Source organism: Petromyzon marinus, chromosome 50 (genome assembly GCF_048934315.1).
Source record: "Petromyzon marinus isolate PM22_M1 ecotype Great Lakes invasive population chromosome 50, UKy_Petmar_22M1.pri1.0, whole genome shotgun sequence".
NCBI classification, from domain to species: Eukaryota; Metazoa; Chordata; class Hyperoartia; order Petromyzontiformes; family Petromyzontidae; genus Petromyzon; species Petromyzon marinus.
In genome coordinates, this window is record NC_133716.1 from 5,051,425 (window position 1) to 5,075,184 (window position 23,760).

At 57.5% G+C, this 23,760-nt stretch overlaps 1 protein-coding gene across 5 annotated transcripts in view; it reads right to left on the reverse strand.

Moving 5' to 3' along the window:
* Window positions 1-584: 584 nt before the first annotated feature.
* Window positions 585-23,760, reverse strand: part of LOC116953192 (SH2 domain-containing protein 3C-like) — a 142,419-nt gene continuing 119,243 nt past the window's right edge. For all 5 annotated transcript variants that reach the window (XM_032973136.2, XM_076074814.1, XM_032973141.2 and 2 more), the window contains 9 exons: window positions 10,199-10,330; window positions 8,336-8,982; window positions 7,418-7,503; window positions 5,717-6,303; window positions 5,452-5,567; window positions 4,477-4,648; window positions 4,063-4,174; window positions 3,131-3,433; window positions 585-2,438 (listed from right to left, as the gene is read on the reverse strand). In XM_032973136.2, the coding sequence (XP_032829027.2) occupies window positions 2,263-2,438; window positions 3,131-3,433; window positions 4,063-4,174; window positions 4,477-4,648; window positions 5,452-5,567; window positions 5,717-6,303; window positions 7,418-7,503; window positions 8,336-8,982; window positions 10,199-10,330 (2,331 nt within the window). In that variant the 3' untranslated portion in view covers window positions 585-2,262. The remainder of the gene's footprint in view (window positions 2,439-3,130; window positions 3,434-4,062; window positions 4,175-4,476; window positions 4,649-5,451; window positions 5,568-5,716; window positions 6,304-7,417; window positions 7,504-8,335; window positions 8,983-10,198; window positions 10,331-23,760) is intronic.

Here is a 23,760-nt window from a genome sequence, read left to right on the forward strand (position 1 = left end):
ACTACCTCGCCTGGTATACAGGAGGTCGTGGGTTCGATGCAGACCCCGACACCTGCTGTATATTTGGAGTTTGCGTGTCTCTCTCATCATCATCACGGTGGCTAAGAGATGTTAACTACCTCGCCTGGTGTGCAGGAGGTCGTGGGTTCGATCCCGACCCCGACACCTGCTGCCGTATATTTGGAGTTTGCAAGTTTCTCCCTTCCCGTGGTTGCTTGGAATTTTTCTCCGGGTCCTCCGGTTTCTCCCTCCACATTTAGAATCATTGTGTGCTCAAGAGTCCATTGGCTGCTGCTATACATGTCCACGTGATGATATGAAGCCCACCTCGTCGAGCTATCAACTGTGACGCCCAGGTAGTTTCTGAAAAAAAAAAGAGCAATACACAGACTTAGTTGGGCCTTATACGGTGGTGAAAACAAAATAAAACAGAACGAGTTTATAGTTTCGTTAGAAGCTCCGTGACGAGCGACAGAACCGGGACACCGGAACCGGGACGACCGAACGGGAACCGAGAACGCGAGGGGGCGCTGTTTGAAGAGATCGCCAAAAAGAAAAGTGTTTTTTTTTTGTTGTAATCGATGTCGTTATATATTCCATCTTTTATTTTACAGGACAAATTCGTTTCCGGCGGGGCAAACGCACGAACGCAGTCGCGAGATCCGTAAACGAACGGCGACGCCACGCGCCTCCCAGGCGAGGCGGCGGGGGGGGGGGGCGAGCTCTCCTTGCGCGTGTCCACATTTACGCTCGGCACGTTTCATAACTTACCTTGACCGTTATTTACAACAAAAAAACCGCGTCGTCGTCGTTTCAAAAATAATTTCGTCACCGCCGCCGCCGCCACCCGCCGCCGGTTAAAACGTGCCCGTGGTCGACCGCCACGCCTCTCTCGCGTTCCGATTGAGAAATACTAAAGGTGGTGCTGGCGGCGACTCAGGAGTCACCGCGTAGTGCAAAGCGTGTCTTTCAATAAATGGGGGACGGGGAACGACATCGGGTCCCCAACCTCCGGGCCGGACGCGCCGAATCTCGTCTTGTAGGCCGCGGGGAGTAGGGCACCGCGGGGAGTAGGGCACCGCGGGGAGTAGGGCACCGCGGGGAGTAGGGCACCGCGGGGAGTAGGGCACCGCGGGGAGTAGGGCACCGCGGGGAGTAGGGCACCGCGGGGAGTAGGGCACCGCGGGGAGTAGGGCACCGCGGGGAGTAGGGCACCGCGGGGAGTAGGGCACCGCGGGGAGTAGGGCACCGTGGTGCGCGCAATGGAACCACGGATGAGTTCCCTCCGGGCCCGTGCCCTCGTTTTATCCGCGACCCCGCGGCCCGGATCGAGGCGGCCCTCCAATTTTATTTAACGATTCGCCGGCCGCGAGCATCGTCATAGCGGCACCGATCGGGCAGCGGAGGCGATGACGTCGGAGCTGGCAGGCCCTGTCGTTGGTTTCCGCGGTAGGCGCCGCGTAGCCCGGCGCCGCGTTTCTGGGCTCCCGGTGCGCCGCGCGGCTGCGCCGAGATTGGGATCCGTGCGTTTTGTGTTTTTTTTTGTGGGGGAGGGGGGGGGGAACGTGTCGCGTGTTTCCCGCCCGAGCGGTTTGCCGGTTCCAGGCGCCCGTCGATCGTGAGTCTTTGCGGAAATTTCATTTTTTTTGTGTTTGTGCATTAGGGGCGAAAGAAAGCGTCCGCGAAAACCACTGCACCAAGCCACGGCGCGGTGGCCGCTCATCTCCGCCACCCTCCCACCCTCACCCCCAACTGATGGGGGACCCCCCCCCCCGCGCGGCCTCTCCAGTGTTTTGGTTGGACGCCCTTCGCCGTCACAATTCACGACGGTGATTCCGCGTCGGTCCTCCCTTCACATTTTCGTCTTCCTCCACCTCCTCCTCCGTGTCCTCCTCCTCCTCGTACACGGCCAAATTCATTTGTCCGTCCGTCGCTTACAATCGAGCGCGGCCGGGGCTCCACGCCCGTCATCGTCGCCGGCCAGCGGTCTCGGCGGCACCGACAAAAATAAAACGCCACCGGCAGAGACGACTGGGCTTCCTCGCGAAGCCGCTTCTACGTCGCCCCAGGGGGGATCCGTCGCGGTCCCGGCGCTCGCCGGACACCGGCGGCGTCAGTGGTGCCGGCGAACACCGCGCCGACACGAGCGGGCGCCGGCGGGGGAAGTCGTTTGCCACGTCACCCTCGTCCTCCTCCTCCTCCTCCTCCCTCCGAGCCGTGCCGTCGTGCCGGAGCCAGCGCCGGCGTCGTTGCCGAGCCGTGTCAGAGCTCGGAGTGGCGTTGCGGAGACTCGAGGCGCGCCGACAGCGCCGACAGGATGTGGTGGAACTTGTGCAGCCGCTCGTGGCGCTCGGCCCGGCAGCCGCGGCTGCCCCAGTACAGGCGCAGGTGGAACTCGGTGCGGAACGTCTCCAGGGTCGCGGGGTCCACCGAGAATCCTGGCGGGCGACAGCACGGCGATCGGTGAGCGTCGGCGACAAACGCGGGCACGGGGGGTGGGGGGGGGTGGGGGGGAGCGCCGCAAAGGGGGGACGACGCGCCACCATGCACAGCGTCTTTCGCGCCGTGCGTAGAGAGCCGCGCTAATCGGAGCGTGCGCGGGTAAGGACAACTTTTTTGGCGAGATGTTGACTACCTCGCCTGGTATACAGGAGGTCGTGGCTTCGATCCCGACCCTATATATTTGGAGTTTGCGTGTCTCTCACTCTCTCCCCATTGTTGGGGGTGTGGATTTTCCTCCGGGTCCTCCGGTTTTTCCTTCCACATTTAGAATCAACGTCTCGCGTCAGGAGCATTTGGCTGCTGTACATTTCCACGCGACGTGGATCACAGGGGGGTGGCAAGAGTCCTTACGGAGGCCGGCAGGGGCGCGTGTGCCGTGTGCGGCATGGGCCGGTGCCGCGGTCGACGCCGGTGCCGATCGGGGAGGTCGAGGAGTGGCGCGCCGTGGGCTCGGCGTGGAAGCGGCTGGGACGGTGACGCAACGATGACGACGCTGACGCTGCTGCTGCTGCTGCTGCTGCTTCCCGCCCGCCAATTAGGACCAGGCCTACCCCTACCGCTATCACTACCCCTACCCCTCCTTTGCCTTCGCCTGCAAGCCGCGAATCGCAAGCCGCCCGCCCCGCACCTCTCAGCCGGCGCTCGGCGTTGGCGGAGTAGAGGGCGGCGTCGCGCGCCATCTCCCGCCCGGCCTGCAGGTGCGCCACCACCGCCTCCATCCCCGCGTCGCCCGGCTGCTCCCACGCTTCGCCGGCGGCGGCGCCGCGCGCCCACTCCCGCTCCCAGTCGCCGCCAGAGCCGGTCCTCTCCGCCGGCTGCGGCGACCACACCGGGCCGGCGGCGGACGGCTCCGCCGGCAGCATCGGCTCCTCCAGGAGGGAGACGAGCGGCAGGAGGTGCGGGACGCTGGTGTCCCGGGCGTCGACGCGCACTGCGGTGGGCAACGAGAGAGGGGAGACGGCAGAGAGAGAGAGAGGCAGAGGGAGACAGAGAGACGGAGAGAGATGGAGAGAGAGAGAGACGGAGAGCGACGGAGAGAGAGACGGACAGAGCCGGAGAGAGAGAAACAGAGAGAGGGAGAGAGACAGAGTGAGCCTTTTCGTTGGGCGCGTGCGGAGATTGTTGACGTTTACATTGAGAACTATCACCATCATGATGATGACATCATTGGTATTAATCCTCGGGTGTTTATCCACGGGGGATTCTTGAATGTGACCCAACAGTTCCATTTGGGGCATCGTGGGGGCAGCTGAGAACCGCTTTGAAATCGCCGCGGCGTTGCACCCCGTGACGGATAAACGACGCCCCCCATTGGCGGGACCCTGCACTCGGACGTTTTGGCCGAATTCCATCGATGGCCCAACTTGCCTACGAGGTGACCCCACGACCCCCTCCCTCCCTCCCTCAAGCCACCCGGCGAATCCTGTCCCGTCCGCCGAGCCACGGCCTAGTCAGCTGACGCTACGACCTACACCGGGTGTGACCCACAGACCCCCGCCAGCGCGACCCACCCCGAGCGAGCCCACGAGAGAGAAGAGAGACGGGGACAGGGCGGCTGACCTTTGCCCTGCTGCAACGCCAGCAGGAAGGGCTTGAGCTCCTTCTCGAAGGCGACCGCGCTCTGCGTGTGGGCCCGGCGCAGCACCTCCCACGTCCGCTCCAGACGGGACACCTGGAGGACGCACGTCACGATCACGACGATCGCCAAAGACGCCCACCCCACTCACCCCACTCACCCCAACGTTACTCCAACGTTGCCCCAACGTAACTTCAACATCGTTGCCCCCAATGTTGCCCCAACAACGTTACCCAAACAACGTCGCCCCAATGTAACCCCAACAACGTTACCCCAACATCGTTATCCCGTTACCTGAACGTTACCCCAACGTTGCCTCAACAACCTCACCCCACAAAAACGTCGCCCCAACAACGTCGCCCTAACGTCGCCCCAACGTCTGCCCCCGCCGTCCCCACCTGCGGGAGCATGAGCGCGTGCATGACGGCGGAGAATCCGTAGAGGTCCGCCAGCGGCCCGCGGAGCTCCAGCGCCAGCTGCACGTAGCGGTGCAGCAGCTCGGCACGCTCCTCCAGGCAGCCGGTGCAGCCCAGCACGTCCACGGCCAAGCCGATCGCCAGCGCGTGGAACCTGGGTGAGAGCAGACGGGGGGAGACGGGGGGACACGGGGGAGACGGAGACGGGGAAGATGGGGGAGATGGGGGAGATGGGGGAGATGGACACGGGGGAGACGGGGGAGATGGGGGACACGGGAGATGGGGGACATGGGGGAGACAGACACGGGAGACAAGGGGGACACGGAGGAGACGGGGGAGATGGGGGAGACAGAGACGAGGGTAAAGATTTTCGCCCCCCCACTCCCCCCCGCGTAGCCTTTAGCGAATTGTCGGGGCAAGTGCGGAATCGAATGAACACGTGGGCTTTATATTCTTAGCTCTTTCACGTTGAAGGGAAACAATAGTTAGTTTAATGCGTAGGAGTGGGGCTTTCGCGACCAATATGTCGTCAAATAACCTAGGTTTTTGTTGTTGTTGGGTTAGATTGCGTGACTATAAACGGGTCGTTAAACCCGACACAGCCAATCAGCAAGGTTTGTCACGTCAACAAAACGTGCCAGCACACCGGTTGCGTGTCGGAGAGTAAAACCCACGACATTTACAGTTCGAGTACCGTGACGTTTCGCCGGTGATTATGACGGCGAGCATCATCAGGCAACAGCCAGGACCGCGAATATCTCCTCCCGTTACCGTCTTAAACAGAGGGGGGTCAAGGCGATGGCATCACTCTGGGTCAGAGGCCAGGAGGCTGCACGACGCGGGGGCCGGGACTCGTTCGCCCCGCGGCTAAAAATCGGCGTCGCCCGGCGGATCCCGCGCGGCCAAACCGGGGCGCGCCCGGTTACGGAGTGGACGGGGGCGGCGGAGGACACTCACCGCTCGATGACGTCTTCTCTGAGCCGCCGTCCGTGCGGCAGGGTGAGCAGCTCCAGGCCGGAGCGCACGCCCATCTTCAGGACGAGCTCCTCCGTCACCCCGGTGATGCGAGCCACCTGCGGGGAGCGCGGGCGGCGGGGGAGGGGGGGGGGGGTGGTCATCACCCGCGCCGCCACGGTCGCGTGAGCCAACGCCGCCGATTCATCGCGGCTTCGGCCGCGCCGCACGACCGCCGGCGACAACCGGGCCGACGGAGACCTCTCACCTCGCAGTCGAGCAGCATGATGCAGCGCGCGGCCGTGCGCACGTCGCACTCGCCCTGCAGCTCCTTGGCGCGCCGCAGCACCCCCGTCTCCAGCGGCTTGTTCTCCGGCGGCAGCAGCAGCGACGCGAACTCCAGCGGCCGGAACGCCGACTCCGTCTCCACGGCGGGGCGGCGGAACTCCGCCGACGCCGCGGCGGCGGCGCCGGCGTCTCCGCCGCCCGCGGCCGAGGCCTCGCGCGCCGGGCCCGCCGGCGGCGGCGGCGGCGGCAGCAGGCTCTGCTTTGCGGCGGCCGCGGCGGCCGCGGCCGCGTTGACGTCGCTCTCCAGCCGCAGGGCGGCCACGTCCCGGGCGAGGGCCTCCGAGACCTTGTGGGGCGAGATGAGCGAGTGGTACGGCTCCGAGTCGCCCGCCAGCCGCTCCTCCGCGTGTTTGCCGAAACCGGGGACCGCCCCCAGCGGCCCGTTGGCGGGCGGGGGCAGCGGCGACGTCCAGGAGGGGTCGGCGCGCGCCGACGGCTGCGCGGACCGGAGGCCCTTGGGCGACCAGGTGGGGGTCCTGCGAAGGCCGTCCCGCCAGATGTCCGCCCCTGCAACGCCGGACGTGCGACAGGATCCACGCTCGTCAATCTCCGTGGGCGCCGCGTGTGATGTGGGGTTCGAATTCTCGATTGCTGCTGTGAGTGCCGGCCGTGCCGAGAGGTGTACTGGACGTGGTGCGCCGGGTAGGGAAATATGTTCCGGATTGCCAAACCGGACGAACGTCGAGCCGAGTGTACGTGTGTACGTGTGTGCGTGTGTGCGTGTGTGTACGTGTGTGCGTGTGTGTACGTGTGTGCGTGTGTGCGCGTGTGCGCGTGTGTGTGTGCGTGTGTGTGTGTGTGTGTGCGTGTTGAACTTGCTTCGCGTCGTGCGTGGCCAACCGCGCCAATCGGAGGTGCGGGAATCACGGCGGCGATCGTTCGTCGGCAGCATTGGGACTGTAATGGAACTGGCACGTGCTCTGTGTCGTGTGTTTAAAAGTCGACTCAGCCTCAAATGAGTACCTGGTGCGGTGTGTAAACATCGTCGCTGGGGAGACAAAGGTGGCCGGACGTGGTGCTGGCCACCCACCCCCTTGTGTGTCGTGCCGGCCTTCATAGGTGCTCGCTAACAGCACTTGCTGTCCGTTAAGGCTATATGGGGGATCTTTGTGTGTGTGTGTTCGCGTGTGTGCGCGCTTGTGTGTGGTGTAGCGGTTGGTTAGCGTCCACCACGTGCCTCCCTGTCACTCGGGCTGCCGGGGGAACGCGTTACCAAGAACAATGGGGCAACTCTGTAGCGTGACGCGCGCCTCTGTGTGATTGTGTGTGTACGTTTGTCTGTGTACGTGGGGAGCAGTGGTGCAACAGTTAGCGCGCTACACCATGGACCCGGCGACCCGAGTTCGAGTCCTATTCACCGCCGACACCAGTGACGATTATCTGAACCGGTCCTGGGCCTCCCCTAGGTAGACTCAGCATCAATTGAGTACCTGGTACGGTGTGTAAACATCGCCACTGGGGAGACAAAGGCGGTCGGGCGTAGTGCTGGCCAATCACCCCCTCGTGTGCTGTACCGGCCTTTATAGGTGCTCGCTACCAGCACTTGCCCCAGCGGTCCGTTAAAGGCTACGCGGGGGACCTTTGTCTTTGTGTGCTCGACGCGAGCGACGCGTTCACCCACCGGTGCCGTATCCCGGCAGCGTCTGTCCCTGGGCGTGCGGTTCAGATCCCCTTCCGTCCTGCGTCCAATCAAACACCATGCCGTTCCTGCAGCCACAACAACAACAACAACACACGGACGCAGCTCGGATTTCACATCGCGTCCACACGCAACGGCACATCGCAGAGCCGTCAATCCTTAAAACGGACAAACCTTCCGATGATCAAGAAGAATTTCCACTAAATAAAAATAATTGTAAACGTCGCCGGCGCAATGCATTTCGCTGAGCCGTGACATCGGGCTAATTAACAAGGCGGAGGAGCAGCCCTGCAATTTTTCGCTCACCGCACCGCTGCGAGCGGACAGGGCTTTGCAGCAAGCGCCCCTGTCGAAGGTGTTCTGGCCGACTCTTCCACCGGCGGGCCAGATGCCACTGGAAGTGGTGGCGGTGACACCCACACTTTACCCCGACACACGAGACCCACTGGAAGTGGTGGCGGTGACACCCACACTTTACCCCGACGCACGAGACCCACTGCAAGTGGTGGCGGTGACACCCACACTTTACCCCGACGTACGAGACCCACTGCAAGTGGTAGCGATGACACCCACACTTTACCCCGACGCACGAGACCCACTGCAAGTGGTAGCGATGACACCCACACTTTACCCCGACACACGAGACCCACTGCAAGTGGTGGCGGTGACACCCACACTTTGCCCCGACGCACGAGACCCACTGCAAGTGGTGGCGGTGACACCCACACTTTACCCCGACGCACGAGACCCATTGCTATCGCCGTGCGGGCGGAGGCGGGAGATGGAATCCAGCCGGCGACCTCCGGTTCGCCGGGTCGACAACAACATCGTTCACCGTGGAGGTTCTCATCGGTGACAGATTCGACCTCGGGTCGCGCCGTCGCGAGCGCCACCGCTGACCTGTAGGACGCGTCCGCCAGGTGATGACGCTTCGATGACCCCTGATGACCCCTGACGCCGCCGCCGTCGCAACCGCCGCCGCCGTCGCCGCCGCAGCAGCAGCCGCCGGCGCCGCCGGCTCCGTGGTTCCCGGCGCAGCCCGCGTGGCGCTCCGGCCTCTCCTGCCGGTAGAAGCTATCGAAGCCGCAGCTGTTGTTGTTGTTGTTGCTGCCGCCGCCGCTGCCGGCGCCGCCGTGAGCCGCCAGCTCCGCCAGCCGCGCCGCGTCGCGGTGAACGGCGGCGAGGTACGCCAGCGGCACGGCGCGGTTCACCGGCCGCGCGATGCACACGGGCCCGAACCCGCCGGGCCCCGGCTGTCCCGGCGCCACGGGCTGCCGGTTGCCGACGTAGAAGCGCACGAGCGCCGGGACGCTGCCGAAGCCGTCGCCGCCGGGCTGGATGGCGTAGGAGTCGCCGAGCGAGCGCCGGTGGTGGCCGTCGCCGGAGGCGCGCTGCTGGGCCGCCGCGGCGGCGGTGGGCGTGCGGCGCTCGACGCGGAAGTGGAGCGGCCGCTCGGCCCAGCGGCACGACAGCACCAGGCCGCCGGCGCCCGACAGCGAGTCGCGCAGCAGGAAGTCGCCGTCGCGCTCCAGCTGGGACTCGGCCACCTGCGGCGGTCACGGTGGGGTGGGGGCGTCGACGACGGCGGGGTTCACGCGGTGTCACTGCGTGTCTCTCTCTCTCATCATCACGGTGGCTAGGAGATGTTAACTACCTCGCCTGGTATACAGGAGGTCGTGGGTTCGATCCCGACCCTGACGCCTGCTGTATATTTGGAGTTTGCGTATCTCCCCCTTTCTCTCTCCTCGTGGTCGCGTGGATTTTTCTCCGAGTCCTCCGGTTTTCCCTTCCACATTTAGTATTTGGCTGCTATACATTTCCACGCGAAGATTAGCCACTAAGTTGAGATAAAATTGGTGGCCAGGTCGCTTCTATTGACCTCAGTTGGCCTTATCTGGTAAAATAAAAAAAAGTTTAGATTTAGAGAGGGGTAGGGTAAGTGTTTGGGGTGGAACCACTACAATGTTTGCGATGGGGTTAGTGTTCGGGGTTGTGTTTTTGTTAGTCATAGGCTTAATGTTGGTAGTAATGTTAGTGTTAGGGATAGAGTTAGAGGAGGGTTAATACTGGCAGGAACCTCCTGGTTACACCAGCCCACAGGCGATTATTGTGTCCGTCCGTCCGTCGTGCATCCAAAAATGGGAGGGGTGGAGCTGGGTGGAGAGGGGAGGGTGGGAAGGGGCTGGGTGGGGAGGGTGGAGAGGGGCTGGGTGGGGAGGGGCTGGTCACCCCGTGGTGCCCTTATAAAACTCAACGTTTAACCTACTCACGCCGGCTTGTGCCCGCCCTCACAGTCGGGCATATTTGCGGAATACACCACGTGGTGCGGCCGTTGACCCTGGCCATTGACCGAGCAACCCAACGTTCCTACTAGCTCCCTCCGCAGGAATGTGTTGTTAGGGATAGAGCTGTTGTAGTGATAGGCTTAGTGTTGGTGGCAATGTTAGCCTTAAAGATAGGCTTAGTGTTGGTGGCAATGTTAGTGTTAGAGATAGGCTTAGAGATAGGCTTAGCGTAAAAACTAGGCTTAGCGTTCACGGTGTTAGTGTTCGAGATCGGCTTAGCGTTGGTGGTCGTGTTAACGTTCGAGATAGGTGTCGCGTTTCAGTCGCGGGGCGGCTGAAACGCAGCAAGCTGGCGTATAGCGGGGAGACGCCGGCGACTCGGGGTGCATCCACGCGACAGCCCCGGGGTGCTTCTATCCCGGCGCAATCGCCGTGGCGACGTCGCCCCGCTGCTGCGTGTGCCGGGTGCGGCGCTCGCCTGCCGGGGGATGGCGCCGTGGTACCACGCGTGGCTGCGCACGTCCTCGCTCTCCAGCTTGAGCTCGCTCTCCAGCTCGCGCTTCAGGCGGTCGGCGCCCCACTCGGCGGCGGTGCCCGGCGCGTGGGGGATCTGCGGCACGCGGCATGGGCCAGGGTCAGCGGGAGGGGAGTTCGCGTGCGCTCATCCGCTCGTCTGGTTACCCAGCCATGGACTCACCCATGGCCTATTTGCCCACTCGTCCACGCACTCATCTATCTACCCACTTGCTCACCCACTGGTCTATTTACCCATTCACAGACTCACCCACTGGCCTATTTACCCACTTAGTCACCCACCCACTGGTCTATTTACCCATTCACAGACTCACCCACTGGTCTATTTACCCACTTAGTCACCCACCCACTGGTCTATTTACCCATTCACAGACTCACCCACTGGTCTATTTACCCACTTAGTCACCCACCCACTGGCCTATTTACCCATTCACAGACTCAGCCACTGGTCTATTTACCCACTTAGTCACCCACCCACTGGCCCATTTACCCATTCACAGGCTCACACACTGGCCTATTTACCCACTTAGTCACCCACCCACTGGTCAATTTATCCATTCACAGACTCACCCACTGGTCTATTTACCCACTTAGTCACCCACCCACTGGCCCATTTACTCATTCACAGACTCACCCACTGGTCTATTTACCACCCAGCCACTTCCTCGCCCACTGACACACCAAGCATGCCGGTTAAAGGGGCTTTTTTAAACCCTTTCACACTGCAACGCGATTTTCAATGCAAAGAAAAATGTTCCGCCTCAAGACGTACAACGCGCTGCAACTTGAACAGACCCCGGCATCAGCTTCCGTGATATCCGCTTGCGCAGACCGCTCGTTACAAACGCACGGGCTGACGCGCTGCTCCCGCGTGCGTTTGCGCATGCCGGGAACGCCATCGCGGTAACGTCGGCGAAGCGCGCAGGGAGCGAGCGGCTCCGTGGACCGCGTGCGGATCCCTCGAGCGCGTCGAGTTTCACTCTGCCACGCCGCTCCAACCGTGATCCCTCCACCCCCCAACAACAACAACAGCAGCAGCCATTCAGGCACCGAGGCGACGCGAAGCATCGGAGGCTCGCTGCTGACAGGAGGTCACGGGACAGACCCTCCAGGTACCGTGGGTTGTCCGACTACTGGACATCTGCGAAACGGCTGGAGGCCTGGTGAAAAAGAGCTTCGCAGCTCATCGGATTCCTCCTGCGTAAATATTCCGATTGTGACCGATACGACTGGCGGATGGCACCAGATGTGCCCACCGCCCAGGCATGAGACTTCCATGCGCAGGTCGACCCCGGTTGTACGGCAACTCGATATACGGGGCTTCAGCATTCCGGGAAACTTTTTTTTTTCCGGGGAACGCGTCTGTCGCCCCCGTGTATCGGAGTGGATCGGATTGCCCTCCCCCTCCCCCCCGGTGCAGAGCAGCCACTGCCGCCTTTGTCCCTAACACGGGGCGGAACGGAGCGATTCCACGCCTCGCCCGTCAGGTGGCGGTCCCGCTCACGGCGGTTCGCACGGTAGAAGTTGCGCGCGCTCGAAAAGAAACTTCCACCGCAGGGAAGTTGTGGGGAGCGGGCAAGGGGGGGGGGGGGTTCGAAATTCAGACGGAGCGCCACTTTGGCTGCGAGCAACACGTTCCATCATTCGACCTTCGATCTTTCTCTGCCCCACTCACTGGAGATATCCGCCTCCAACCTCCCACTTCTCCCCCTCCTCCCTCCCCTCCTTACCCTGCATAGGACACCAAAGACAAAGATCCCCCGTATAGCCGGAACAGACTGTCGGGGCAAGTGCTGTGAGCGAGTAGCAGCATCTACGAAGGCCAGAACGGCACGCGAGGCGGTGGGTGGCCAGCACCACGCCCGGCCGCCTTTGTCTCCCCGGTGGCGATGTTTTACACACCGCACCGGGTACGCATTTGAGGCTGAGTCGACCTAGGGGGAGGCCCAGGACCGGTTCAGATAACCGCCACTGGGTGTTGGTTGCCGTGAGCGGGGAATCGAACTCGGCTCGCCGGGTTCGGAGCGCAGCGTAGCGCTAATCGCGACGCTAGCGCTCCCCACGACATGAGGACACCACAAACCGGAACATTGACGTCTGTTCAACAGCAGGCAGAGGAGGCTGGGCTTTGTATATTAACTGTGTCCTTGTATCTTATCTGTCGTGTGCCTTCTGAACTTCGGCTTTCAACCCACGGCTGCCCCCTCCCCTCCCCTACAGAGAGTGGAGGGTGGGGGGCGTCAAAAATGGTTAAATTATCTTCCGAGGTCATTCACAAAAGGAGGGCTTCACACAGTGGGGCACACTGTGTGTGTTTCCGTCCTGGGGACCCGGTCGTGTGTGTCCCGGGCCCTCACAAGGGCCACTGTGTTTTTGGTCCCGGTCCTTCAGGAGCCTCTCCGGAATGCCCGGCCGCTCTATCTCTCTCCACCTCCCCCTGTGTGTGTGTGTGTTTGCGTGTGGGGAGCGGTGGTGTGGCAGGTTAGCGCCGGGTTCGATTCCCGCTCACGGCCAACACCGGTGACGATTATCCGAACCGGCGCTGGGCCTCCGCGAGGTCGACTCGGCCTCAAATGAGTTACCCGGTGCGGTGTGTGAACATCACCACTGGGGAGACAAAGGCGGCCGGGCGTGGTGCTGGCCACCCACCCCCTCGTGTGCCGTGCCGGCCTTCCTTGTTGCTGCTCCTCGCTAACAGCACTTGCCCCAACAGTCTGTTAAGTCTACACAGGGGATCTTATTTTTTTGTATGTATGTCGAACTTCTTTCGTGCACCGTACGTAGCCAACCGTACTAATCGGGGTGAGGACAACGTGTGAGATGTTAACTACCTCGCCTGGTGTACAGGAGGTCGTGGGTTCGATCCCGACCATGACGCCTGCTGCTGCTGCTGTATATTTGGTGTCTGCGTGTCTCTCTCTCTCTCTCCCTGTGGTCGCGTGGATTTGTCTCCGGATCCGCCGGTTTACCTCTCCGCATTTAGAATCAACGTGGGTTTAGAGTATTTGACTGCGATACATTTCCACACGAAGATGAGCCCACTTCGTTGAGCTGTCAAAGAGCCTTGCCTGCTAAGTTAAAAAGAAAAGTGTAGATGGTATTAGGAAATGCTTTATTGACTCCGAGGAAGCTGGGTCAGCCGCAGTTGCGGGTGCGAGTTGCCTGCCCCTCAAAGACAAAGCCCCCCCATATAGCTTCAACAGACTGTCGGGGCAAGTGCTGTTGGCGAGCACCTATGAAAGCCGGCACGGCACACGAAGGGGTGGGGGGGGCAGCACCACGCCGGGCCTCCTTTGTCTCCCAGGCACTCATTCGAGGCCCAGTCGACCTAGGGGAGGCCCAGAAACGGTTCCGATAATCGTCACCGGTGGTGACCGTGAGCGGGAATCGAACTCGCCTCGCCGGGATTCGTAGCGCAGCGTAGCGCTAATCGCTGCGCCACCGCTCTTGCCAACTCCCCACTTCCTCCCCCCCCCGCCCCCACCGCCCACCCCCCTCCCCCCCTTCCCCGTTCACAAAAAGAACAATGGTCTTTGTTTATCCAGGAAAGCCGTGCTGAGCAGTCTTCCCAAAGTCGCCTCTTTATGGTCCTGATGTTTGCATTGTTGGAACACGTGGGGGGGGGGGGGGTGTAAGGGGGTGGTGTGTGTGTGTGTGTGGGGTCATAGTTTATATTGAGTGCTCCGGCCAATAACATCATCTGGTTCATCCGGCAGAGTTCGTTTCACGAGCCTGACTGCTGCTGCCGCCGATGTGCCCCGGAATGTCTAAACTGGCGAAGGGCATTTGCTTGTGTAATAAAAAAAAGGGATCGCTGCAAATCGAATGAACCGTAGCCTCCGACCAAGCTTCCGAGGGGGGCACGGAGGTGATGAACTTGCCCCCGAATCGTTCGCGAGTTTTTCCGAGTCTCAAGTTGCAAGCTCTAACGTCGTCCCGAGCGGCTGAGATACTCTTGAGAGGCCAGGATGGACAAGCCGAAGGGGTGTCGGTGGAGGTGGGGAAGGAAGAGTGGGTGGGGGGGGGGGGGGGCACGCGTTGGGGGTGACGACTGAAATAATCCCAATCGAGTCATTTTGCGGGGGGGGGGTCAATTTCAATTTTTTTTTGGGGGGGGGAGGGGGGGTGCAATTGGCCGAACCAACGCGACAATTTTTTTTGGGCAGGGGTTAGAATTCGGTAAAACGAAAAAAAAACCTCTCAATATTTCAAGAGCCACCCAGCCCCCCCCCAAATCACGAGCCCTGCACTCCTTAATAAATAACGGGACACGACGCAGCTCCTCCTCCTTCAACAACAACAAAAGATCCGAATGCCGACCTCCAGCGCACCTGGGAGTTGACAAATGCGAGTACAACTTTCAAGCCGGCTGGAGTTTGTGGGTTTAAAACATTTTTTTTGTCCCCAGGAAACGTAATGCGGTTGTTTTGATCACGGGGTTTCTTTTTTTGCTGACTACGGTGGGACAGACACGTGGAGGGGGGGAGGGGGGTCACGACCGTCGTGAAACGCCGCACTCGACTTTGCACGAACAAAGAATGTCGGGCTTGCCCTTTGGCATCGATCGTGCAATGGTTTTCTAGTTTTACTACCTACAACTACCGCGTTAAGACTCTCGCAAGCGTTACATATATACGCTGACACCGACACACACACAGGCGCGTATAAAGGCGCAGCCCTGCCATTGCCTCCGCTGACGCCGCTGTTGGCGGAAGTGGCCTCCACTTCGAGGGCAGCTCCAGACAGCCACCACCAGCCTCATCTTAAAGAGGTTGGGGTTTTTTGGTTTTGGCCTACTCTTCCACGGCCGTGCCATACGCTCCTGGAAGCGGTGTGGGAGGATTTACCCCACAACTTTAACCCGACCTCACACGACCTGCCGAGGGTGGACACGGGCGGGCGACTTACTCACCATACCCCCCCCCCCCCCCCCCCACTGTGTAAAGTGCCGCTCCGGGAGATACGAATGGAGCCTGGCGAGGTCTGGATTCATTGTGATGAGCACGACCGTCGAGGCAGCGTCGTCTCCAAACGCAATCTCATCTCTCTCCACTCCACATTCCACGTGGATTTTAAACGAATATAAAGAAAACAACCCCGTCACGGGCATTGTTTTGAAAACAGCCACTGCCAACGTTCTTGTCAATGTTGGCCTTGAACGCTGTAGTGTGAACAACACAGAGGGCCCTCTGTGTGTGTGTGTGTTTGGGAGAGACAGGGAGAGAGAAACCTGGTCTCCAGCCAGGAGTGGGAGCGGTGGCGCAGCGGTTAGCGCACTGCCCACTGCCAACTCGACGTCCGCCCCCATCCCCGCCCGCCGGGACGAGTTCGATTACCGATCACGGCCGCGATGAATTTCTTGCAGCGGTTCTGAGCCTCCGACCCACCCAACCCGCCACAGGTCCGACTCTCGGCCTGAAACGAGCGACTTCGGCGCGGTCGTTGTTGCAAACGTCAGCAACGAGGGGGAGACAAAGGTGGCCCGGGTGCAGTGGTGCTGGCCTCGCTCATTCAGCACGTGTACAGCTACCGGCCCTTGGTACGTGCTGCTGCTGCTGCTGCTTGTCGCTAACAGCACTTGCCCCAAACAGTCTATTACATATTCTTTGGGTCTTTCGGTAAAGTCACGGAGATAGATTTAAAAAAATTAAAAAAACTACGACGTTTCGATCGCAACACGAGCGGTCCTCGAAAGCCCCAAAGAATATGAATTCCGATTTAAAGCTTTCGTGACTGCAGGGATTCATATTCTTGGTTCTTTCGGTAGAGTCACGTAGAAGGGAAACAATAAAATAATAAAAATATAAAACAATAAAATTCTCACGACGTTTCGGGCGCAACACAAGCTAGAAACAACTTCTAGCTGTGGTGGTCACACCTGATGACGATTGCTTGTGTTGCGCCCGAAACGTCGTGAGAATTTTATTGTTTTATATTTTTATTATTTTATTGTTTCCCCTCTACGTGACTTTACCGAAAGAACCAAGAATATATAATATTAATTCCCCACAGTCACGAAAGCTTTAAGTCTATTACATTCAAGCGGCTATGCGGTGGGGGGGGTGTGAATGTTTTTTTTCTTGCACAATGTGAAATTGTCCACCCCAGCCGCCCCTCCGAGTGACTTAACAGTCTTGGACCTGCGGTGGCAGCATTTTAAAAAAATATATTCTGAGAAGTGTAACGGGGGCTACGAGCCCATACGTTGTGCGGGGGAGTGCACGGTTACCCGCTTCTTTAATAAATAAATAAACTAAAATATTATCCGTGATTACCGCCGGGGTGAGTAACGATTTCGCGGATTTCCCAACGTTGCCACGGGAGAGGAGTCACGGGACCACGGCGTCGGGAGGCGGATTCGCGGTGTAGAGATCCGGCGACTGCTGAGACACAGCCAGGCTGCTGTGCGCCTGACAGACAAGTAAACTCGGCAGACAATGAACTCTCCCTCCCTACACACACACACGGACCATCCCCCCCCCTACACACACATCACCATCACCACCGTGCGTTCATTCGTGGCTGCCACGGTGGCTAGGGAGATGTTGACTACCTCGCCTGGTATACAGGAGGTCGTGGGTTCGATCCCGACCCTGACGCCTGGTGTACATTTGGAGTTTGCAGTGTCTCTCTCTCATAATCATCATCACGGTGGCTAGGAGATGTTAACTACCTCGCCTGGTTTGCAGGAGTAGTGTTGTGTATAGTAGTGTATTGTATAGTGGCCTGTATAGTGTATAGGATGAACGTGTAGTGTATTGTATAATGGAGTGTATAGTTCAGTGTATAGTGTAGTGTATGGGATGAACGTGCAGTGTAGTGTATAGTGTATTGTATAATGGAGTGTATAGCTCAGTGTATAGTGTAGTGTATGGGATGAACGTGTATAGTAGCGTAGTGTATTGTATAATGGAGTGTATAATTCAGTTTATAGTGTAGTGTATGGGATGAACGTGTAGTGTAGTGTATAGTCTATTGCATAATGGGGTGTATAGCTCAGTGTATAATGTAGTGTATGGGATGAGCGTGTAGTGTAGTGTATAGTGTATTGTATAATGTAGTGTATGGGATGAGCGTGTGGTGTATAGTGTATTGTATAATGGAGTGTATAGTTCAATGAACGTGTATAGTAGTGGTGTATAGTGTATTGTATAATGGAGTGTATAATTCAGTCTATAGTGTAGTGTATGGGATGAACGTGTAGTGTATAGTGTATTGCATAATGGAGTGTATAGTTCAGTGTATAGTGTAGTGTGTGGGATGAACGTGTAGTGTATAGTGTATTGTATAATGGAGTGTATAGTTCAGTGTATCGTGTAGTGTATGGGATGAAAGTTGTGAACTATAAGGGCACGGGGTGACCAATACGATGTGAATTGGTCTGCACCAAGCTGGGCAGTGATCAGGAGGAGTTGACAGGGATGTCTTTGTCGCTGCCACTGCATGCGGTACTCTGATGTTTGGGCCACGCTCGTTCCTCCAAGGCGAAGTTTCAGCTACGTTGCGAACCCGTGGTTTTGCGGTCAGCGTTGTGTTCATAATGTAAATCCAAATCTAATTTTAGACGTGGCCTCAAAAGTGCACCTAGCCTGGCACCCAGGCGCCGTGGTGACGTCGCAGTAACTGAGTGACGAATGCCGCTGTGTGCTGTGCTGTGTACTGTGTGTGTGCTGTGTCTTTGTGTGTGTGTGTGCTGTGTGTGTGTGCTGTGTGTGTGTGCTGTATGTGTGTGCTGTGTGTCTTTGTGCTGTGTGTGTGTGTTTTGTGTGTGCGTAGCGAACGGCTCAGCTGAAAGTTTGGCCTCTTTCGATGTACAGTGCGTGAGAGTCTGTGGGGAGGAGTGGGGCTGAAGTGTGACTTACGTGTGGGAGTGTGTGACTGTGTGTGTGTGATGGTGTGTGTGTGATGGTGTGTGTGACTGTGTGTGTGATGGTGTGTGTGTGATGGTGTGTGTGACTGTGTGTGTGTGACTGTGTGTGTGTGATGGTGTGTGTGTGATGGTGTGTGTGACTGTGTGTGTGTGATGGTGTGTGTGACTGTGTGTGTGATGGTGTGTGTGTGATGGTGTGTGTGACTGTGTGTGTGTGATGGTGTGTGTGTGATGGTGTGTGTGTGATGGTGTGTGTGACTGTGTGTGTGATGGTGTGTGTGTGATGGTGTGTGTGACTGTGTGTGTGTGATGGTGTGTGTGTGATGGTGTGTGTGTGATGGTGTGTGTGTGATGGTGTGTGTGATGGTGTGTGTGTGATGGTGTATGTGTGTGATGGTGTGTGTGTGATGGTGTATGTGTGTGATGGTGTGCGTGTGTGATGGGGTGTGTGTGTGATGGTGTGTGTGATGGTGTGTGTGTGATGGTGTGTGTGTGTGATGGTGTGTGTGATGGTGTGTGATGGTGTGTGTGTGTGATGATGTGTGTGTGTGATGGTGTATGTGTGTGATGGTGTGTGTGATGGTGTGTGAGTGATGGTGTGTGTGATGGTGTGCGTGTGATGGTGTGTGGGGAGTGGTGGTGCAGCGGTTAGCGCGCTGCGCTACGAACCCGGCGGTCCGGGTTCGATTCCCGCTCACGGCTAACACCAGTGACAATTATCATGGGCCTCCCTTAGGTCGACTCAGACTCAAATGAGTACCTGGCGCGGTGTGTAAACTGGGGAGGCAAAGGTCACGGTGCTGGCCATCAACTCCCTCGTGTGCCGTGTCGGCCTTCATGGGTACTATTCACAAACAGCACTTGCCCTAACAGCCCGTTGAAGGCTATACGGGGGATCTTTGTCTTTGCATGGGACGTGTGTGTATGATGGTGTGTGTGTGTGATGGTGTGTGTGTGTGATGGTGTGTGTGTGTGATGGTGTGTGTGTGTGATGGTGTGTGTGTGTGATGGTGTGTGTGTGTGATGGTGTGTGTGTGATGGTGTGTGTGTGATGGTGTGTGTGTGTGATGGTGTGTGTGTGTGATGGTGTGTGTGTGTGATGGTGTGTGTGTGTGATGGTGTGTGTGTGTGATGGTGTGTGTGTGTGATGGTGTGTGTGTGTGATGGTGTGTGTGTGTGATGGTGTGTGTGTGTGATGGTGTGTGTATGATGGTGTGTGTGTGTGATGGTGTGTGTGTGATGGTGTGTGTGTGATGGTGTGTGTGTGTGATGGTGTGTGTGTGTGATGGTGTGTGTGTGTGATGGTGTGTGTGTGTGATGGTGTGTGTGTGTGATGGTGTGTGTGTGTGATGGTGTGTGTGTGTGATGGTGTGTGTGTGTGATGGTGTGTGTGTGTGATGGTGTGTGTGTGTGTGATGGTGTGTGTGTGTGATGGTGTGTGTGTGTGTGATGGTGTGTGTGTGTGTGATGGTGTGTGTGTGTGATGGTGTGTGTGTGTGATGGTGTGTGTGTGTGATGGTGTGTGTGTGTGATGGTGTGTGTGTGTGATGGTGTGTGTGTGTGATGGTGTGTGTGTGTGATGGTGTGTGTGTGTGATGGTGTGTGTGTGTGATGGTGTGTGTGTGTGATGGTGTGTGTGTGTGATGGTGTGTGTGTGTGATGGTGTGTGTGTGTGATGGTGTGTGTGTGTGATGGTGTGTGTGTGTGATGGTGTGTGTGTGTGATGGTGTGTGTGTGTGATGGTGTGTGTGTGTGATGGTGTGTGTGTGTGATGGTGTGTGTGTGTGATGGTGTGTGTGTGTGATGGTGTGTGTGTGTGATGGTGTGTGTGTGTGATGGTGTGTGTGTGTGATGGTGTGTGTGTGTGATGGTGTGTGTGTGTGATGGTGTGTGTGTGTGATGGTGTGTGTGTGTGATGGTGTGTGTGTGTGATGGTGTGTGTGTGTGATGGTGTGTGTGTGTGATGGTGTGTGTGTGTGATGGTGTGTGTGTGTGATGGTGTGTGTGTGTGATGGTGTGTGTGTGTGATGGTGTGTGTGTGTGATGGTGTGTGTGTGTGATGGTGTGTGTGTGTGATGGTGTGTGTGTGTGATGGTGTGTGTGTGTGATGGTGTGTGTGTGTGATGGTGTGTGTGTGTGATGGTGTGTGTGTGTGATGGTGTGTGTGTGATGGTGTGTGTGTGTGATGGTGTGTGTGTGTGATGGTGTGTGTGTGTGATGGTGTGTGTGTGTGATGGTGTGTGTGTGTGATGGTGTGTGTGTGTGATGGTGTGTGTGTGTGATGGTGTGTGTGTGTGATGGTGTGTGTGTGTGATGGTGTGTGTGTGTGATGGTGTGTGTGTGTGATGGTGTGTGTGTGTGATGGTGTGTGTGTGTGATGGTGTGTGTGTGTGATGGTGTGTGTGTGTGATGGTGTGTGTGTGTGATGGTGTGTGTGTGTGATGGTGTGTGTGTGTGATGGTGTGTGTGTGTGATGGTGTGTGTGTGTGATGGTGTGTGTGTGTGATGGTGTGTGTGTGTGATGGTGTGTGTGTGTGATGGTGTGTGTGTGTGATGGTGTGTGTGTGTGATGGTGTGTGTGTGTGATGGTGTGTGTGTGTGATGGTGTGTGTGTGTGATGGTGTGTGTGTGTGATGGTGTGTGTGTGTGATGGTGTGTGTGTGTGATGGTGTGTGTGTGTGATGGTGTGTGTGTGTGATGGTGTGTGTGTGTGATGGTGTGTGTGTGTGATGGTGTGTGTGTGTGATGGTGTGTGTGTGTGATGGTGTGTGTGTGTGATGGTGTGTGTGTGTGATGGTGTGTGTGTGTGATGGTGTGTGTGTGTGATGGTGTGTGTGTGTGATGGTGTGTGTGTGTGATGGTGTGTGTGTGTGATGGTGTGTGTGTGTGATGGTGTGTGTGTGTGATGGTGTGTGTGTGTGTGATGGTGTGTGTGTGTGATGGTGTGTGTGTGTGATGGTGTGTGTGTGTGATGGTGTGTGTGTGTGATGGTGTGTGTGTGTGATGGTGTGTGTGTGTGATGGTGTGTGTGTGTGATGGTGTGTGTGTGTGATGGTGTGTGTGTGTGATGGTGTGTGTGTGTGATGGTGTGTGTGTGTGATGGTGTGTGTGTGTGATGGTGTGTGTGTGTGATGGTGTGTGTGTGTGATGGTGTGTGTGTGTGATGGTGTGTGTGTGTGATGGTGTGTGTGTGTGATGGTGTGTGTGTGTGATGGTGTGTGTGTGTGATGGTGTGTGTGTGTGATGGTGTGTGTGTGTGATGGTGTGTGTGTGTGATGGTGTGTGTGTGTGATGGTGTGTGTGTGTGATGGTGTGTGTGTGTGATGGTGTGTGTGTGTGATGGTGTGTGTGTGTGATGGTGTGTGTGTGTGATGGTGTGTGTGTGTGATGGTGTGTGTGTGTGATGGTGTGTGTGTGTGATGGTGTGTGTGTGTGATGGTGTGTGTGTGTGATGGTGTGTGTGTGTGATGGTGTGTGTGTGTGATGGTGTGTGTGTGTGATGGTGTGTGTGTGTGATGGTGTGTGTGTGTGATGGTGTGTGTGTGTGATGGTGTGTGTGTGTGATGGTGTGTGTGTGTGATGGTGTGTGTGTGTGATGGTGTGTGTGTGTGATGGTGTGTGTGTGTGATGGTGTGTGTGTGTGATGGTGTGTGTGTGTGATGGTGTGTGTGTGTGATGGTGTGTGTGTGTGATGGTGTGTGTGTGTGATGGTGTGTGTGTGTGATGGTGTGTGTGTGTGATGGTGTGTGTGTGTGATGGTGTGTGTGTGTGATGGTGTGTGTGTGTGATGGTGTGTGTGTGTGATGGTGTGTGTGTGTGATGGTGTGTGTGTGTGATGGTGTGTGTGTGTGATGGTGTGTGTGTGTGATGGTGTGTGTGTGTGATGGTGTGTGTGTGTGATGGTGTGTGTGTGTGATGGTGTGTGTGTGTGATGGTGTGTGTGTGTGATGGTGTGTGTGTGTGATGGTGTGTGTGTGTGATGGTGTGTGTGTGTGTGATGGTGTGTGTGTGTGTGATGGTGTGTGTGTGTGTGATGGTGTGTGTGTGTGTGATGGTGTGTGTGTGTGTGATGGTGTGTGTGTGTGATGGTGTGTGTGTGTGATGGTGTGTGTGTGTGATGGTGTGTGTGTGTGATGGTGTGTGTGTGTGATGGTGTGTGTGTGTGATGGTGTGTGTGTGTGATGGTGTGTGTGTGTGATGGTGTGTGTGTGTGATGGTGTGTGTGTGTGATGGTGTGTGTGTGTGATGGTGTGTGTGTGTGATGGTGTGTGTGTGTGATGGTGTGTGTGTGTGATGGTGTGTGTGTGTGATGGTGTGTGTGTGTGATGGTGTGTGTGTGTGATGGTGTGTGTGTGTGATGGTGTGTGTGTGTGATGGTGTGTGTGTGTGATGGTGTGTGTGTGTGATGGTGTGTGTGTGTGATGGTGTGTGTGTGTGTGATGGTGTGTGTGTGTGATGGTGTGTGTGTGTGATGGTGTGTGTGTGTGATGGTGTGTGTGTGTGATGGTGTGTGTGTGTGATGGTGTGTGTGTGTGATGGTGTGTGTGTGTGAGTGTGTGATGGTGTGTGTGTGTGAGTGTGTGATGGTGTGTGTGTGTGAGTGTGTGATGGTGTGTGTGTGTGAGTGTGTGATGGTGTGTGTGTGATGGTGTGTGTGTGTGATGGTGTGTGTGTGTGATGGTGTGTGTGTGTGATGGTGTGTGTGTGTGATGGTGTGTGTGTGTGATGGTGTGTGTGTGTGATGGTGTGTGTGTGATGGTGTGTGTGTGTGATGGTGTGTGTGTGTGTGATGGTGTGTGTGTGTGATGGTGTGTGTGTGTGATGGTGTGTGTGTGATGGTGTGTGTGTGATGGTGTGTGTGTGATGGTGTGTGTGATGGTGTGTGGGTGTGTGATGGTGTGTGTGTGTGATGGTGTGTGTGTATGATGGTGTGTGTATGATGGTGTGTGTATGATGGTGTGTGTATGATGGTGTGTGTATGATGGTGTGTGTATGGTGGTGTGTGTATGACGGTGCCGGACGGGCAACTCTGTCGTGGACAGCGCTGTGGGGGGAGATCCAATTTTGATTGGCTCCTCTCCTCATGGCATATGTGTCCACCACAGGGGCTAAACGGGGGCTCTGGACGGGTGCGAGGGGCTGGTAACCCCTCCACCTTCAATTAATTACCACGAAACTACGAATTAAACTGAAATATGTAACAACTAAGCTTGTGCCGGAGGCCCCGGGGGGCCAGGCGTCTATGACGTCTCCTGGCCAAACCCCAATTGGCGGAGTCAGGAGATTGAATACCTATCCTCGGGGCTACTCCAGAAACAACGAAAAGCCACTACGGTTGGCCACGTGGAATGTTCGAACGCTCACTGCAGAGGAGAGGCTGCCACTCCTCTGTCGGGAGCTGGACCGGTACCGCCTGGATCTATGCGGCATTCAGGAGGTCCGATGGACCGGCTCTGGCGCCTGCCACCATGAGGGGTGGACAATCCTCTACTCGGGGCAGCAGACTGCCAAACAACAGGGTGTGGGTCTTCTTTTGAACAAAAGAATGAAGGGGGCGTGGGAGCGTGGCGGTGAGGTGTGGGAAGCTGTAAGCCCCAGGCTACTTTGGGCTCGCCTTCCCATCAACCGGAGGCGAG